General features: G+C 44.3%; 1 protein-coding gene across 7 annotated transcripts in view; it reads right to left on the minus strand.

Annotated features, from left to right (window-relative positions):
* Dscam3 (Down syndrome cell adhesion molecule 3) overlaps positions 1-19,632 on the minus strand; it is a 97,514-nt gene that overhangs the window by 38,035 nt on the left and 39,847 nt on the right. For all 7 annotated transcript variants that reach the window (XM_076899448.1, XM_076899451.1, XM_076899446.1 and 4 more), the window contains exons 2-3: positions 9,607-9,793; positions 1,371-1,513 (exon numbers count right to left, since the gene is read on the minus strand). In XM_076899448.1, coding sequence (XP_076755563.1) covers positions 1,371-1,513; positions 9,607-9,793 — 330 coding nt within the window. The remainder of the gene's footprint in view (positions 1-1,370; positions 1,514-9,606; positions 9,794-19,632) is intronic.

Genomic DNA, 19,632 nt, shown 5'->3' on the forward strand with positions numbered 1-19,632 from the left:
CGTGGAAATGTATCGATGGATAAACCGGTTCCCTTTCTTCCTGGACCATCATATTTGCTTTCTATTTATACACACGTTTATCTTTTTGCAACAGCGGCCGGAAGAACGCGAGCGGATGCGCCAAATATGGCGTGAAACTAGGGATGAAATTTAAACGCGCTCGGGTTGAAACTAGAATTGAACATTTTTAAGTGAACTTTGAAGTTTTTTTGTTGCTCGAAATATTCCTCGAAAAAAATTCCAATACAATCCACGAAATTTTTATGTTATTCGCAGTCGAACGTGGACATTGTATTAAGAAAAGTAATGGAAATTTATTCGTTTAAATGTAGAAATAGCGGGACAGTGACTGAATTATTATTGTCGTACGGATCGATAAAATTGGACGAAATTTATCGCAAAATGTCACAATAGACGAACAGTAATGATATAATTTTTTCATGTCTATGTTTTGAAATACGCATTATTTAAGAACTTCATCGGGACCAATTATCCCTCCAAACTCGCCTTTATCTCGCGATTGGCGGATCAATAAAAATTGTAATTCCGTCCGAGGGTAACACAGAATACGATTTGTAAAGAGTAAAGAAATTTTTATTTTCAGATCCCTGATTGAGAGCGTAATTATTCCCACGGTAGTACCACGCATTGGCGTCTGTCTGTGTGTACGTGTCATTGCGGCACACCAGGGGCTGGGGCATGCATTTCCCTCCCGATGCTGGGGGATCGAGAGAAAAAAAAAAAAGAAAAAAGGCATAGTAATTAATGAGCACCGCACTTGGCCACGATAATGAGACTTCTGTCCGTACGCGCACGAAACGCGGCTGGGCAAAGCGAACACTTTTTCCCAGGCGATATTTTGCGCTATTTTTATGTTATTAACGCGGCGCCCGCCCTGCGCGACCGTACGAAACGCAACGCGCAGGATCCTTTAATTATTCCCTCGTTTGCGAGCCCTTATTTGTTGCAATTTCAATCGACGTCCCACTGACTGCGTTCGAGTGCGTTCCATGGCAACGATGATTGCAATGGAATTGCTGTCGGATGATATCGAGGCTTTTTTTTTCTAGTTGATGCTTCGATCCGTTGTGGCGGTATATTGAACTTTGCTTGTTAACTGAACGTAGCCTCGAATTATGTGGAAAGTTTGACTCTCAGATATTTGTTAGAATATTTAGAAACATTTTGCTTGCGAGAGGACGCGAATTCGTTAACGTTTTCAAGTGTTATGTACAGCTTGCGCGTTGCAAAGAATCGAAAACAACCCTTAACATTTCTAAATATCGTGGCACGGTTTCTAGAATTTTTTGTTCTTATTTTCTATTTTATCTCGTCTGTTCGAATGAATCGCGAGAAAATCGTGAACTCACCAGCACGCAGCGTGACTTCTCTCGAGAGCACCGTTCCAACGGAGCTGGTCGCGCGACACCTGTACCGGGCGTTGTGCACTTCCGCTCGAAAATCCTGGGCGAGGAACGGCGGAAAATAGAGGGTGCCATTCCCGAGCAGCTGTCTGAAACAACGGAAGAGACCAGGGAGAGAGTGGAGAAAAAGAAAAGAAATTAGAATCCTAACGTCTTCGCCGCCATTACCGGTGTTACCATTCGCGACATAAATTCCCTCGATTTTTCAGCTTTCTTTTTGTCACTATGGAAGCAAATGTCCTGCGGCAGTGTCCTCGAGATAGCGCATACTTCGTCGATAATTAAAATGCAGCGGTTAATTAAAAGAAAAAGGACACGTACGAAATTGTCAAATTGAAGCTCGCGAAATACAAAACGAGCAAATAATATTCCGCGTTTCTATACTAGATATTAAAATGATAAATCTTGCGAGTATCAGATAAGAAACTTTTTGATCGCTCGCAGCTTCGCGTTCCCTCGCTGCTTAACATCAACTGATGTACGCGCGCTGAACTTATCGTTAGCCAAGCCTCGCCTCGAGTCGCGATGAGAAGCGCGACGATTAACGATTTAAGTTATCCGCAAACGAGATGAAACATTCAGGCGTCGCGTTACAACGTCCCGGCTAAAAATGTCCCTCTCTCTGTGACGGGAGTATTGATTCCTCGAGAGGTCAAACCGACGGCTAGTTTCGCTGGTCTACCCTCTCGCGTGTGTGATCATCGCGAAAATTTCCCTCGCGTTTCGAAACCAGTGTTTCTCTTTCATTTTCTACTCTCCAGTCGTGAGTTCGACTGGCCTTAACTTCATTTTTCATCGTGCCATACCCTCGTCTTCTTCTCCTTGTTCAACGGAATTATCAGACTCGTTTATCGCGGACAAATTGTCGATAAATAAATTTATACGAGCGAGTAAAGTCGGCGAAATATCTGCCGATCTGTTTCTTCTCTTCGAGGTTCCTCTTCAGCAAGAGAAATTTCGAGTCCCGCGGATGATTCGATCGACTTGGATAAATTTATCTTGCGTGAGGGGTGCTATTTGCGCTCGAGACAGCCGGTTTACGCGCGGAAGGATATTTGTATAGTTAAGTGTCGCGATGGATGTGTGTATAACGTTGCGGTGAGATTGGGTACACTGTTAATCTTAGCATTCGATCGTCGAGCAATATGCAATTAACGCCGCCGTATTATCATGCTTGTAAACCTTATTCAATCGCGATACTTGCCTCGTTTTGTAAGGGCATTAACTTAAATTCAGTATATTTCTCTACAAATATAATTGCAATAAAATTTCAGTAAACTGCTCAATAACATCAGAAAATTTCCACGATATTCCATTAGCAATTGATCCTTTTATCGTGCGTTTATCACACCAAACTTCTACATCGAACAATCTCCATTGACACTTTATTTGCTACCACTTTTTCAAATTCTCTTTTATTGTATCGCAAAGCAAAGAGGAAGACGAACAGGGATCCTCGGTTATCCAAATAACGAAATACGACTACAAGGTTCTCAGGCGAACGCAGGTGAACCGTGGATAGCGTCGATTCAATTAGTAGCGACGGACTGTGTATGGTCAGACGAGCAAAATGGGAATCTTGGTGGATCGTTCGAGTAGAACGGGACAGTATGCAATTAGACTATTATTAGCCAACGTGTAGCAAACAGAAACGTCGGGAAGGAAACGTCGAATCGATAACGGCGGCTGATTAAATTTCGAGTCGAGCGTAACAAGAAAACGAACGGAGAAACGACGTGAACCTGATCGTATTTGCTCGGACAAGTCGGATCCGCGCGCGTATGTGCGTGTCGCGCGTATTGATAAACCGAACACCCAATCAGACTGTCGCAACAGAGCCGTGTTTTATCAAACAACCGGCAGTCGATTGTGCAACTAATTAGTACAAGTGGGTTACGTCGCTGGTTAAGTAGCATGGGGCCGCGTGTAGTCAAACAAGTAGTACAGGACGCCGCTTTGTCAGCCGGCTATCATAGCCGAGAACGTGGCCACGCTCGACAGACGCACGAACGCGTGTAATTATGCGATCAGCGTGGAACAGTTTCTAATTAAGTCTGAAAGAATACGCGCGATCGGATACTCGACAAAAGAGAAACTTTAAACGCGTCGATTATGAACTGAAAGTTCCTCTGTTCGTTTGGTTCTACTGATCTATCGATCGATCGTTGTATCTTATACGATAAACGAGTTTCAATTGATTTAAATCAGGCATCAGAATTCATAGAATTAGACACGTTCTCGGGGAAATGCGATCGATTGACTAGTCGCGTTATGGATTATGTTTTCTTATCTTAAGTATCGTTTTTTAGATAATCGAGAGCGGCTAAGTGTTTGAATATTTATTTTCACTGAATCTCGACTCATCTGTTTTAAGTATCCTATTCTCGAAAATTCTCGGATTACAATTTCATACTCTCGTAATTAGTAATATCTATTCTGATACATATATATTTGGACGAGTTTGAAATTAAATGGGCCACGAGGTTGCTCGCTATAGGATCCCAGGGATTTCGCAAAATAATCCGTCCAACGTTTCCACTATTCCCCTTTAAATCGGATATCCTGTTCGCATTAGACGTTAGATTTGTATCTCCGTTCAGTACATTTTTAATTTCCTCCCCAACGATCGACCCTGCCTTTATTAATCCCCTGAAAATGAATATCGCTCGCGTGCCGTTTCGCGTGGAATAAACTAGAAACGCGCCACGTCCGTTCGATTGAGGGGGGGTGGGTTCGCCAATTTTCGATCCAGCCGGAAGCTACCGCGGCACGCGAAACTTTAACACCGGCTACCTGTCGATTTCGGTATCAATTAGCGAATTTAAAACGTGCCAGGCATACCCTGCGCAGGGGCACGCCAGCCGTGGATGCCCATTAAGCGTTAATGTAAATCATTCTCACCGTAAACATCACGCTCGCCGGCGTATTTAATCCCGCCTCGTATTTGTTGTACGTCCGGGAACGTTGCCTCGGTCCCGCGTGATCGATAATTGAAATCGAACGCGACGCCACGAGCTGTGGCGCCTCGCGCCGGAAATCGAGACGAAAAATTCCTCTCCACGACGCCCTTATCGAATTACTTACATTTCCGCTGGAATTGATCGAGAACTTTTCTCAGTGATGATCGTAGAAAGGAACGCGTGTATCGCGATTAGTAATTTTTCTCTATTTTTTTACGTTACTTACGATATCTTTAAAATTACTTTTGACGATTATTTTCGTATTATGAAAATTTTTTCTATTAAGAAAAACGGAGCAAGAACGAAGTAACGAGTGGCAAAATGGTAACGTGACTCGAGTGAGTATTTCTGTGAGATATTCGCAGTGGTAGGATGCGAATCTGAGAGGTGTTCGAATGGTTGACTCTTCCTGCTTGATGCAAGGTCGCGTGGTCCCTTCGCAGGCGATGCATACGTGCTTTGAAAATTTCATAGGAACAGACACAACCTGTACACGTTGGGCAAGCTCGTTCTATTATGAAGGGGATAAAAATTTCACTGACCACTTTGCGTCGATGTTAATCATTTCAAACGTACTGAATTTTAAATGACCGTGATAATTAAGTGTAGAGCGTTCCCGTGATGTTACGTTCATCTCGTTCATTTTCGGGCACAATTTCGAATCTGAATTAGTTAAAGAAGGCTCGCGGGAACGAGTGTTCAAATATAATCATGTTCATTTAAAATTATTAATAACTGTTACAGATATCAGATTATATTACACGCGATACGTGTAACTTGATTAAATTTTTACTATACGTAAAACAGATCGATTGAATTGCTTCCGAAATGGCGTTGATTTTATGTATTTGTATACCCGCTCAGACTTTCACGTTTGCTTTAACTGGTATCCATTAATTGGTACAAGTTTACACTTATTCTTACGAAGCACCATGTATGTAAGTTTTCGATCGATATTGGTATGTCACAGTGTGTGCTCGTGTCCCAATTTCTGGATGAACGACTGTCTTTCGTCGGAAAGACTCGAAAAAATTGCAAACTCTCCAACCGGAAGCAGATTTTCCCATCGCGCAGCAATGAACCGTGCAAGAGGACTCGAATGGACGAGTGGGACGCGTTACTTGCAAATGACCGTTGCCCTAGCGATTATATATTATTTTCTGTCCACGCGTGTGTGCGTGCATACACGTAGAATAGTTTGCAATAGGTGAGACGATGGTAGGAAGTTCGCGAGCAGATCAGTGGTAGAGGGCTATTATAGAGAAACGTGTTTGGAGCACTGTCGAGTAGTATAAGCCACTGGTCAGACATTTAACAATGATCCATAATTGTGTACGTTAATTTGTATACAATGAGACGAGAGGTAAAAATGGTTGAACAGTGTAAATCGAAAGTAAAATTTGTAGGGATCACGAAATTTCAAGATAAATGACGAGGAAAGGAAATAAAGTGGAAGGTGCGAAGAAGAAAGATGTTCTCGCTCGAGCGAGAAAGTCTTCAGTTTTTACAGCTGCTCACTGATCACGTTATTTTTACATGAACGATTTTCTGAGCTCTTCTTCGCTTCTCTCCTTCTCGCGGCTGGTTTAGCGTTCGTTTCCACATTTTCGCTTCTCTTTTGAGATTCGTGTATCTCACGCGGCCATATTGATTTCCCTTTTAAGTTCTGCCTCTGCCTCCGCTTGGAGCACCTTTTGTTATTTTCCGCTTTTTATTGTCTAACACTTTCTTTGATGCCTTTAGCTTCTATACACTTTATCGATGGGCTGCGTCATATTTCTGTTATTGTGTCCGCCGCGTAGCCTCCGCTATTTCTCGTTTAATTGTTTCCTGCCTATTGATCATCGCTGCCTTTATACTTTATTCCCATCGCATGCTCACTCTCTCCCCCCTTTCTCTCGTTACAAACAATTCTTTTCACATCTCCCAATTTGACCCTTCATTTCGAATCGTTTATACTTTCTATCGTTACACTTCACTCCCCGCACTCTTCGCTGCATTAATTAAAATTTCGTTCCATTTCACGTCACGTTAATCGTATATCCATCAGTGTCCTCTATACCACAAAAAATGTCACGTTCATTGATTTCCACGTTACTCATTCATAATTTACAAAGAAACACTCATTTCCATGACATGATAGGCGAAATTTGTTGCTGCACGAGACAACGCGTCCCCGTACACGCACACCCTCACAATTATCCCCAACCCTTTACGCGTCTTTACTATTATTCGTCCCTCCGTTTGATCGCAATCGACACTCGCCACGCATTCCTTTTCGTTACTCGTCTCCTCAACCTTCCTTCACCCCCGATTTTTCGCTTCAACCTTCGTCCACCGTGGTTCATCGTCTTTCATCCACCTCCACCCCCGTTTTCCTCCACCCTTTTCACACAAAAATGCAACGGTTACATTTATTCCGGCCAATTCCACCCTGGTTCCTCTATCTTCTTCGAAACGCAGCTCCTCGCCAACCCCCCGCCTCCTCCTCGTCCACCCTCTCGCGTCTTTTAATCGATCGACGAGGCATCGAAGCACCTAAGCGACTAACTGAAAATTTCGAGCTCGACGGGAAAGCTCGACGTTCGTCTGAAAGGCGAGGAATCGAAGGGGAACCTTTCGAAGGGATGAAACGGCGGTGGCTCCGCTTTGAATTCTTGCGACTTCTTTTAGCGGCTTCAGGGAGGCTCGCGTTGTATACGCGAGAGCCTCTGAATGTTCGGCTGCTCGAAGAACACGTCTGGTTTCTGTTTAGCGATCTGACGCTGATCGATGCGTCTGGAGTTTCGGATGGGACGACGTGGGTTGGGGGTGGCGAGGGATCCGTCGAGGGCGCGGGCTCGGTTACGTTGCGCGCGGTCCTCGCGAGGAGATTGAAGAGCACCCTTTGCTTTGGGTAAGGATCTCGGGGCTCTTTGATGTCGCGAGAGGGTATGGAGTGGATATCGACAATGAATATCTTCGGATTCGAGATTGTATATTCAGTGCGCGAGAGAAAAGGCTTTTTACAATCTTAGCGTTCGGTGAGGAGCCCTTTTTTTTCTTATTCGACGAGGGCTGAAGAGGTGGAGATGAGGATCTGACAGTTTCTTACACTCGAATATCGAACCTTCTCGTTTATTTAAAAACAAGAATTAGATGTAGAGTAAGATTGGAGAAATGAATAATTGGAATTAGAAAATTAGAAGAGTGTGTGATGTATGATAAGAAGAGAAAGTTTGATTGAAACTGATAAGCATGGTAATAAATAAGAGTGATTACGTTTTGAACGCATTATTGATGGACGAATCGTGGTCTCATTTTATTTGATAAGATTGTTTGGTCGTTAAAGCTCGATTAACGAGTGATAGGGGCGTATCGAATCGGGGTAAACGGGAGCCCACGCTTTCCCGTGGGACGGCTGGCTGCGGACAAACTTACTGGACGACCATTGGATAAGGAACATTTCAATTACCGGGAGGAAATGGTTTCCCCAGGTGCCACGGTTACGATATTGCCGGACGTGCGGCATCAAACTTCCAATAATACGAATCTTACGCGATCGTTCCTCTTATATGTCAGAAGAAGTTTGAAACTATTTTTTTTATTCCAATACAAACTCAACAATTAATATCCACATCGTTCTCGTAAAATTGTAATCCATGACGATTACATTAACTGATGAAATTGGAGATTTCCAACAGAGTTTGCTAGGAAATTTAGTAAGATAGATGGCGCAGGGAACAAGTGAAAATGTGCGTGATTGATCAGACAACTGGGGTAAAGGATTTATGTTACTCAGCGAGGTAAAGAACACGTTAGGATCATTTAGCCATTAGTTCGATACCAGACGACCATAACGAACAGTTCTTGGGTCAACGCTGTATATCTAATTAGGTAATTACTGTATCTAATTGCACAAGTAGAACAGGGGCGCCATACGATCAGACAAGCATAATAGAACGCTATCAGATTCGATGCATCGAATCTATCGTTTGTTCGGATGAACGTAATTGAATTCTACTCGATTAAATAAACGCATTGGAATTTCATACAATATCTATAGTAGAATACGAAAATCTCGTTGTACGAAACAACAAAATTATCGCCACGTTACGATCACTCGTTTAATTCGCCGCGTCGCGTTCTCCAACGCTTCTGGGCTGATAATACTTTAATCAAGCAAAGGTACAGGCGATCGTTCGCGATATTAGACGTCGCGATTTCGAGAAGACGAATTTTCAGCGCGAGATTTATTCCGAACGAGGCGCGCCAACAGTGTACAATAAACGTAAAGTCGAAACACAAGCACGAAAGTTCCCTTTAATTACCCCGAGCGGCGTTAATACCAGCGGTTCAGCCGCATAATCACGTTCAGCGGCGGCGTTGCGGCCGCATTTTTCCACCAGGAGGAGGAAAGGGACGCGGGTCGAACCTTGGGCCGTTCGAAACTCCCGCAATTTACAGCGGCTCGGAACTTCTAAATCCCGACACGCTAATCCGCTTACCCGTTTCTATCGTGCCCACCACTCTTACGCGAATCGCGAATTTTCAGCCGAAAATAAGGACCCCGCAAACGGAGGGGCCGCCGCGATAGTTGAACACTGGAATTACCGGAAGTCGCGGCGGATAACCGCGCGTTAAGTTTCGACCGCGTACGCGTTTCACGGACGAAATGCATTCGCGAGTAACAACGAACATCCTCTCGTTGTTCGTAAGTTCTTTATATTTTTCATTTCGCAACGTGCTGAGAAGGTGCAATCCTTTTTTTTTTTATTCGATTTGGAAGCTTTGAGTGTTGGTTAGCGTGCGTTCGAGGGATGCTTAGATTTGGTTATCCTTGAGACGATTAACTGGATTATAAATTGCAGTGGAATTATAGAAATTAATCGAAGCTCTCAGCTATTTTTCGAATACCTTGCCATTTCGAGATATCAAATAATGGTACCCTATAAAAATATTTAAAAATTTGTTCTCTCGATTTTTATACTACTCTCTGTCAAATTAAGAATCACGTGTACGTAAAATAAAAAAATCTACGGTAATTTCATTAGACGGTTCATTAAATTCTCTGCTATAAAATATCGATAAGGTGTCTACTCCATCCGCGTTGATTCTTTTAAAACTGTTTTAATCTATTCGTCAGGGGTGACGTTGTTCCTTTTATCGCCAGTCCGTTCGTCGAGATTGCGAGGGCAAGGCAGAGGTTAAAAAGTGGCTGGCGCTTATGTTAATTGGCCCACCTTAGTCCGGGAACTGCGGTGACCGATCTCTGATCCGGACTGGTTATCCAGGTGACGTGCGGCGTTGGACTCCCATGAGCGGAACAGCTTAGCTGGGAGCCTGTGGTATTCGAGAAGACCAGGGTACTTGGTGGCTCGAGAACGAACACCGGACCTTGCTGAGCGACCACGATTTCCAGAATGCAAGCTGAAAGAACGAACGAAAGAGAAAATGTTAATGGAAGATCGTGCGGGTTGATGCTCGATTCTTAACAAACAATGGCCATAGAACGAGATCAGAGTGTACTTAAATAATGTAAAAAAATAAAAAGAGCAATAATGTAATCGCGTGGAACAATTTTTAATAAGGACAACGTATAACGCGATTAATGGTAATTGCAATATCATCGATGCGTTTTAGGGTCACACAAGAGTGGTGCGTATCTATCGATTTAACGGATACAAATTTCAGCCATTTGGATACACGTCAGCCCTTAAAATAAAGCGGCAGAGACAACAGTGGTGAAAAAGGGGCAGGGAGGGTGAAAGAGAAGAGTGCATGGGCCAGTGCACGCGCACTACCAACAATAATTCAGAAACCAGAGAAATCAATTCCGGTAAGCCGAATTCGACCTAGATTCCACATCGATTTGACACCACGGCCAGCCTGAGATTAAACGGCCTGGGAAGCGAGCGACCGCGTCATCGGCCCGTTGAAATATTTAATTCGAAATCCGTCGGATTAAAAAGCGCTCCCCGCTGGTACCGGGGAACTGCTCCCCGATTTATAGCCGAATCATTTCCCCTTCGTTATTCGATGCATCGTGTTATACGCTAGATCGAACAGTTACCATCCCCCCGCCGCTGTTTTCAATAAATGGAACGACCCCATCGTTTCGTCGATCGCGTTTTATCGTCAGAGATTGTTGTGCTCTTGGGTTTTCCTCCATTTTTTTTTTTTTTTTCTAGTTGCAGAGCGTTGCGTTTTTAGTTTCGATTCGGTCGAGACGCCAAAGACGAGTCTATCGCGAAGACAGGAGAGTCTTCAAGAAATCCAACTCTAATTTCTTGGTACAAATAATGTATTTGCGTTTGGTTATCTCGTTTCTCGAGATAGTCAAATTCATCTTCACTCGAGCTGTCACCTGCGCCATTCTGCAGGGCCTCGAAACTTAAGGTCAGTCGAAACTGAAGAACTCGAGTTGTCGCGTTCGATGCTACTTCTAATCGATCGCCATTGAACTATTTAAACACAGCATTTATTCGTGTCGTTAACGTGAAAGTTGACAAGGGAAACGGACGATCTGAAGTTCGCCAGGATGCAGAACCGCGCGAACGGATTCCCATTGGCTGAATTTCGACGCTTCGTAACGGAGAGGACGGTTTCCGGTGGATGTCACGGCTACGCAGCCGGCACTCGGCTCCTTATCTGTGCCCATTATCCCGAGGGTGAGCGCGGGAAAACGTTTTCACGGCTGTCTGCGTGGCTTCGCGGAAAAACGCTGCCCTCTGCGTTTTCCGCTGTTGCCAGCCTCGTCGTTGTTGGATCGTTCCACGGGTGCTGAGGGTCGCGAAAACCGGGCGATTCGTCATCCGGAGATTGGCCAGCAAGATGAAATTAATTATCGCGAGGAACAGCGATTCGTTTCTCGCGTTAATTGAATCGAAGATAACGTGATGTTATGATATAATCGTTCTCTTGAAAAATCTCAAAAATCGTTTCGTATCTTAGCTAGAAAATTTATCGATCCGTTCAACTCTCTGATTGCGAACGATACAATTTATACGGTATAACCGTGAGTTTGTAACGCGAGAGAAGAGAATGCAGCAGAGTCGCAGTTATCGATCGCAACGTCTATATTTAAATGTTGAAATCGAACCTCTATTTTCGGCTATCGGACAGAGAATAATCCGCTCGCCTCTGAGACCAGAAAGGACAGTGCCCCTATTCGAGAACCGGCATAAAATGTCTTTTCCCTTAGCTTTCTATTATTGATCAACACGAAACGACTGCACTACGTACATTTAAATCCACAAAAATAATCAAAATAAATATTCTTATCACCATAGAGGATAGGCTATGCTGTTTTTCATCTCTAATTATTTCTTACAAAAAATATACGATCTTTCTTCCAAAGATTAGAGCCTTGATAAAGAATAAAAATCAATATTACACCTATCGCGAAGAAAAAGCGTGCGCATCGAGTACATCGAGCTCATTTCACCCCCATTTTCAACCCTAGAAATGTGAGCGATCCTATCCGAAAGAACAGACGTGTGTAAAGAAAATAATCGTTTCAGAGAAAAGGGAAGAACTCCATCGCAACTGGTGATAGTCGAAGTGGATTTACTTCAAATATGTTTGGGTTTTGGGAGGTTTTGCGTCGCGATTTTCGAGCCGATCGTGGCCTGAGCGCGGCCATTGAAACGAGTTCGATCGACGAGGAGCTCGCGACGATCGATCCTCGTTAACGGGCGTCGCACGAGCGGAAATAATTCATCCGATGAATTATTTCGCTCGGTCCCGAACCGCGTCGCGGCTTAAAGCACGTTTTGACGCTGCCGCGCCCTCAGCGCCGCGACGCCGGATCAAATTTGCATCCCCGGTTGGAGCAGGCTAACCTACGACGGTCGAGTCCTCGCCAGGAAATTGAAATTCCATTCCCAGTTTAACCCTTTGCCGGGACGCGGCGATATTTGTCGAAAGAGTTACGATCAACCGGAAACGGACGGTATTACGTTAACGAGGGGGGTTGGGAATTTGGTGAAACGCGAGCAGGGAGACGTTTAAGGGATTGTATTGAAAGAGTGGGTTTTTCTCTTTTTTTTTTTTAGTTCGCAAAACCTTTGCGAGATTTGTTGAATGTTCGTGAACGTTCGTGCACGATTTTACGAGAACGTTTGATCTCAGCGCGGAAAATGGCGGTGGCGAGATGCGGTCTTCGCTTCGGATTCTTCTGTTATTAAATTTGAAACGAACACAGAAGTGTTTAAGAAAATTTCAAACCTGTTAACATTTACACGTGTTTCGTATGATCTCAAAAAGAATCTGTCAATGAAATAATGATATATATTAATGAAATTTCTGATTCAGAGTGAAACTTTTCTCTGCGAAGCACCCCTGTCTCATTCTTACCCTCGCGGACGATTTAATATCGAAGGAGTTGTAATAGAAACACCCAAGGGAAGTCAATCATCACGCATAATGGCGCACGGCCTCGGATTTCTCAATAAGCTCGCGAAATCCGAGGAGCGGAACAGAAGAAATCCTTCTTAGCCGCCCTCCTTCTCGATCCACCCCCGCATTTCGCTGCGAGATCGATCGCTCGTCGCGTTCAGAAGTGACAATTGATTTGTCGTGCGATAATAGGTCCAGCCGAAAGTGGAGGCGCGGTGAACGGGTGCTCTTTTCAACGGACGGGTTTCTTCTTCGATTTTTATCATAAATTTAATGAAACCCCCCTCCCTCGCGTCTCTGCTCTCCGCCCTCCTCTCATTCTGGACGGTTTTACGCTTTTTTATTTACCCGGATGCCTCCATTCTTCGGATGAAATCGCGCATCGATGAATATCGGGGAGATTGAATTGAATTAATAAAACGGATATAGGGTGTATCAATCGGTGGGGGTGGCTGCGATCTCCGTATCGAGACCTGCGGATCGATCGCGAGGACCAGCCACTCGGCTCGTGTTATTAATTAAACGCGGATCTCTCGCGGGCTGGTATTTAATGAACTTACGATTTTTATTGAATACCACGGTTGATTCTTTGGTGTTCGCCCGTTCGGTTGGGACAAGTCCTTTTATTGTTCGCTACGATTGCATTTTTGCGGTTCTCCCCGACCAGTCGCGATGGTTCTCTATTAATCGACCGGTTTTTCTCGATAAATCGAAACTCACGACGGTGAATTAAGAAGCTACTATTATAATACTCGACTGGCGCCTCTGTATTTGATGCTAGCTTTGTACTTATAGCTAGAGAATCAACGATGCATATGTATAGTTAAATCAATTTTGTGCTTCAGATATAGTAAGAACGAGAAACAAATTTATAGTATGTAAAGCTGTTTGAAAAAAAGTAAGAAACGAAATAAATATTATAGTATCTCAGATACAACTGGAGGTACCTCTTTCTGTGTCGTACTATCGCATTTGGCTCGCAGATTAAGACTATTTGACGCAGATAAATTTCATCACTAAATTCGACTCGCGATATTCCTGTTCGACATGAAATTACATCTACAAGCCTGACTCGCGATGCTCACGTTTGATCAGAGATGTTCATCGCGAGTCAGACTCGTCAGAGTATGGCAAGTGGTTGCTCCCCGCCAAAGCGGTTGTTAAACAACAAACTGTCCCAACGAGGGATCGATTAAACTTCGCACCAATTAAACCCCTGTTTCCATAAGTATCGATCAAATTTAGACGATGAAAATTGACCTACAAATTCTTCAACATCTCGATCTCTCCACTCCTCCAGTCTTACTAATTAAGAACCACCATTAAGGCGAATAGAAAATTCCAGAAGTCAGAAATCGTTCGAGCGCGCTTAGTGAATTCAATATGGCCGCGATTAAACTGCATCTCTCGAGGAACTGGACGACCAACATCGAGCATCGCCAAAAGGCGAACGCGCGAAAAGAGCCGTGAAACACGACGCGGAATACTAATCGTATCCTATCCGAAGCGCGAAGGCGCAAACAGAATCGCGCGACGGATCGGATCGTCGAGAGATCCCCGGGTTAAATAAGATCAGGAATGGATCTTCCCTGTCGGACAACCGGCCCGCGAGATTATGCATGTGCGAAACTGCGGCTGCGTGATGGAGATAGATGAGAGGAGTTCGCAGTAGCAGATGTTACGTACGCCCAGCCGCACCTCCTAGATTATAATAATGATCAATCTTCGTGTTCGTGTGGTCGCACACGTACTTCCGGTAGCTGGAGCTGTCTGTCTCTCCCTCTGTGGTGCGCGCGCGCGATAAATCACGCCCCGCGGATTAGCCAGTAAAACTGAACACGCTTGAAATTGTTTTGTCAACTACCGCCTCCGGCTACGAGTTGCTGCTTCGTGTGTGTGTGTGCTTGGAGGACCGTCGCGTGGCTGTAAATAAATGATCGTCGCCATTTTGGGGTGACACGACGTAAGAGGGATGCGGATTTTTTAATGGATTTCGTTTCAGGGGATGAATCGTCCAATTTTTTGCGTTCGAGGATAGATATAAGAGTCTGAACAGATCGATTATTGTTATTTGACTGTGGTTCGAGCGATCTTTAGTTTAGAAATAAATTCTAGATGTTATTTAATGCCTGAGAAGGGTCTGAGTTTGAAGGGTTTGTTTGAAAATCGTGTGTTTTTTATTTGTCAGAAGCGATTATGTCTGATTTCGTTCGCGTTGAAATAAAATTATTGCCTCGTCTGGTTGTTCCATTAGGCTGGACGTATGCTAGGTTGATCGTGTACGGGAGCAAGCCACTTGTCTGACATTACGCTGGCTTGTATCACTTGTCGGCCAGCGTTCGAGCCTCATCACTTGTCCTGCCGCGTGTAGAGCGCTGTGTCGGTTGTTGTAAAGCAAAGACTGGACGAAGTGGAGCAAGTTTATACGAGACGTCGAGCAAACTTTGCCTCGCCAACAAATTAATTAAACGTTTCGAAACTCGAGCACTTTTCCACCACCGAAACGAAAGTGGAACGATCTTCTGGCCGTGATCAGACAAGCGATACGACTCGAATATCGCCTGACACGCGATACGAATCAATGATATATCAGACGGGTAGCTAAAACGGGACAGTTCTTGCTAACTTTTCGCCACGTCCGTCCACGATACCCTGTTCACGCGTCGCGTTTCGCGTGGCATATTTTATTCGCGACATTTTTCTGAGCTGCTGCTATTTTAGCACGGAAATTTCGGAATTTCACGACAGCGCTGAATTTACGGCGCATCAAGGAAACACCATTACACGAGCCAGTGTTCCTCCTCGTCAAGAGCGTAAAACGGGGGCATAATATTTCGGAAATATCTGTCAAACCCGTGACAGTCAAAAATTTACGACGCTAAGAGTTACTACGCTACATAAATACCGTCCTTTTTGTTTTCCACGTCAAGAACGATGTTAGAACAAGTCGCAAATATCTCGCGAACATCCCCACAATCCTACGCGCGCATAGAAATTTACGCGTCAGAAAATATCATCGAACTATACTCGCGTCATTGGGAACTCAGGATGCTCGCAAAACGTTCCAACGATTTTTTATCAACGCATCAACAATTTTCAACGTTCCGCACGATACATAGGGGGATGAAAGAGCGAGCAATTTCCACGGCAACGTATCGAATTAATAAAAGTTATTCCGTGTCTGATAGCGGTAACATTTCGAGGACTTTTATCAATCCCAGTCGGCGCAGTTGAAGAGAAAAGTCGCGTGCAAAGAACACGAGCGTACGAACGACCTCTCCGCGTTGCGGATGGCTCGACGCGGGGGTAAAACGCTTCGCGAGCCTCCCTCAAAGAGCTCTCTGTCCCCGTGGAAATATGTAAATACTCGCATAATTTACGCGTCTCCGTTAGTGGTGAAAAAATACAACGTTGGATGGGACGGTGATTTGTAACCGGCCAGTGGTTTCCACCCATTCTTATTCAGCATTGTTTTATGCATTCATGGGACCGGTTGCGACCGAAGGCGGGCTGCACGCGTTGCTGACGCCCGACTAGACGGTTGTAATGGCCGCTCGCCGGTGGATACACGGTTCGTGCTCGAAATTTTACGCGGTTTAACAAAGCGCGACACCAACGGCCGTCCACGGTAATTTATGTGGCCGCCAGAACAATAACTCGATCAATTTATTCATTACATTGAATACGCTACGAGTGATTTATCGCGCGGACACTTCGTTTTAAATGTCTCCTGGCCGGAAGACGACCCCGATTCCCTTAAACATTCGGTGTCCACGTTCCACGGCGAGATTAATTACTTCGGTGGGCATCGACGTTCTGTGTATGCGTCGCGACGACGTCGAGGGGATTCAATTTCAGGATCCAGAGATTCTAGAATCGTTAGAGATACTTCGAGCATAGCCCTTTAATCTTGAGAAAGGATAAAAAGTGTATCGAGATGGATTCTCTGCTTGTTACTTCGTGTAAGTTAAATTTTATAGAAATTAATTCATCAATTTCGATCCGTAAATCGATCCTTGGTTCGCTAAAACCGATTTGATATGATAAAAAAAAAAAGGGGATGGTCGATACGTTAAACGTTGAATTGCTCGACCATTTGATCACGATAATATCGTTTATGGATTTTACAAAGTGCCCGCGATCGAAGCTGGGCGCAGCCACGAGGTTTTACGGTTTTCCCCATTATGGAGTCAGTAGGTGGCTCGGATCCATTCGATACGTGAATAATTCGTGTATCCGATTCTGTCTGCGAACCGAGCAGCTGGGCCACGTCTTCCAAATAATCTGATCAATAATCCGTTCCCCAGCGGTGGCCATCGCGCAGACCAATTTCGGCGACCACGTCGAATAATCGGCTCACCGCTCGAGTTTTCCCGCCTGGCTTCATTCCGGCATGATTTATGCACGCGGACGCGTCGCCGTGTCGCGAGTCTTCGAATTCTGGATAACGAATGGCGGACGACGAATTGTCCTCCCTTTTCATTCGACCAAATCATTTTTTCTTTCCTCTGCTTTTCGATGGAGAAACGGTATCTCTGGTTGGCTCGTGAAACGTCGAATAACCAACGTTCGAACTGTGGTGGAACGATGGAACCCTCGGATGAGAATCGAGCATGGGTCCCCCTTCGTTTGGTTGGCTAAAATTGTAGAGCTTGTAGCTGCAGTATTCATTTTTATTTTACGTTGGTTACGTTGCGACTCGTTTCGATTGCATCGTCTATTATGGTTATTTATTTATTTAATTTCTTTTATCTTTTTGTGTTACTGGAGGTAATATTAGCTATGGGAGTTGACGATGTTAGATATTACTGAACTCTTTCGCTGACGAGATAATATCGTTGTTCCTCGTTGGAGATGTACGTAAATGAATGCACGTCTGACGAAAGACTTGGTTGTTCCACTTACCAGGAAACATAGATCAGAAATCCACTAACGAATGCGTTTATTCGTCGCTAGATCGATCGAGAGAATTGACGAGCTTGAAATGGCAAGGCACAAAGTTGTGCAAAGTTTAGAGAAACAAAGATATTCCTTTCTCGCGCGTAAAAGGTCCTAGGGATACCAATATTATTCCGTGCGACACTTTTTCCCCGAATAAACATCCAACATCCATTTCCGCTCGCAACACACGGTTCTCCACGGATTGCGGGCCTCGAAAAGCCAATAAAACGCGGATAAAACGACATAACATTAAACGGCATCGTTCCATCAATCGTGGAAGTCGCGTGTCAAAGGGCCCCCGCCGTTTCCGTTCTGGCAATCCATCGATCGATCGACGGGGGGGATGGAAAGCTCATTCGTAAGCTCGCAAAATCTGCCAGAATGGTGTGCCTGTACGTGGCACGTGAGGCTGTGGGACGTGAGATCCGACAGTTGCAATTTTACCGCATCTTGTCACCATCCAATCTACAATGCCCTCCCGCGACCCACCCTTCTCCCCCATCGCGTTGTCCCAACGATTTTTCTACTCCGCCATCCCCCTTTTTCATTCGTAACTCTGTAACGCGTCGATATTTATCGAGCGTATTTCTCATCCGCACCGTCCTCTACTTAAATTTCGAGCGAGAATTAACGTTTGCGACTGAAAAAAAACATACGAACGAGTACGTGAAAAAAAGGTTGTAAATTTGTGTGTATTTTTTTGACGCACCATATCCGTGAAACTTCTGAGAGTGCGTGTTAGAAATATTCCATTATAAAATAAAGCTCGACAATAATCGATGGACATATTGATTAACTTTTTACTCGCTGTTCAATACTGTGCCATCAGAATTTGGTGCCGTTTCAGAGGACTGGTGGCAAGTCGATTCATGGGAGATTATTATGATAATCGTTGCGATAAATACCCTCGAGCCTATTTCAGATCAGGGCGCGACTATAGTAAGTTTCCGCGAGGGGCAATAGCTCGTAATTGCGGCCGTTACTCGCTGTTAAATCACAAGGGCGCGGCGAGGGTGGCGCGTTCCAAGGACGTTTGTTATTGGATTCTGTAATTACTACGCGGGCAATAATCGTTCGCACCGCAAGCGATCGGAAACACGGTGGGTAATTGGTCGACAGGTGTGGAGAATGGCCGCGCGAAGGGTCCGTTCAATTTTCCGTTTTTAGCAGCGAATTCGGACCGGTCACGCGGTGAATTTGAATGACAAAAAAAAAAAAAAGAAAAAAACAGAGAAGAAAAAAAGGAAAAAGGGTGGAAAGGGGAAAAATAGGTGGACGCCTCGTTCGTTCCAATTAGCGTGCTCGTTGCGGCTTGTATTTTCAGATTTCATCCGATTAGCCGGACAAGTAGTACAAGACCGTATGTAGTCGAACGCCTATAGTTTAGGTAGAGTGGGCAGAGAGGAAATGTGAAAGGTTACATCATAGATCCATGCGGTTCGTGCGAAGAGAGTGTCGAATGTTTTTTTTTTTTTATTAATTTCGTATGTAAATCGAGAAGGAATTAATAATGCAAATATTAATATACCGTCGCGATCGATGTATTCGAATATTTACGTTCGAGCGATTTGGAAATAATTGAAAAGAGCGATTTTCGATAGCGTGCTCGCAATTCCAGTTGATGCAGCGTTTTCAAAGAATTCGTTGACGATTTTACCAAACTGCAACTTTCGTTTGGCAATTAATTTCTCTTTGAATTTGCACAATTTTTATACCTTTGCGCTACGTTTATATTCGAACTGAATTTCTAGCGTTTAAATAGTATCCACTGTGTCCGATTAAGCAAGTAGTACGAGAAAGTATAAAGTCAGACGTTACTCATTAATCATCCACAGCACGTCGATAAAGTATCGCGTTGATATTATTAATGAAAATATAAAAAACGAAGTTCTGGCCCAAGAGTTAGTGTAATACAGAAGTGACGCTGG

Source organism: Xylocopa sonorina, chromosome 8, assembly GCF_050948175.1.
Source record: "Xylocopa sonorina isolate GNS202 chromosome 8, iyXylSono1_principal, whole genome shotgun sequence".
NCBI classification, from domain to species: domain Eukaryota; kingdom Metazoa; phylum Arthropoda; class Insecta; order Hymenoptera; family Apidae; genus Xylocopa; species Xylocopa sonorina.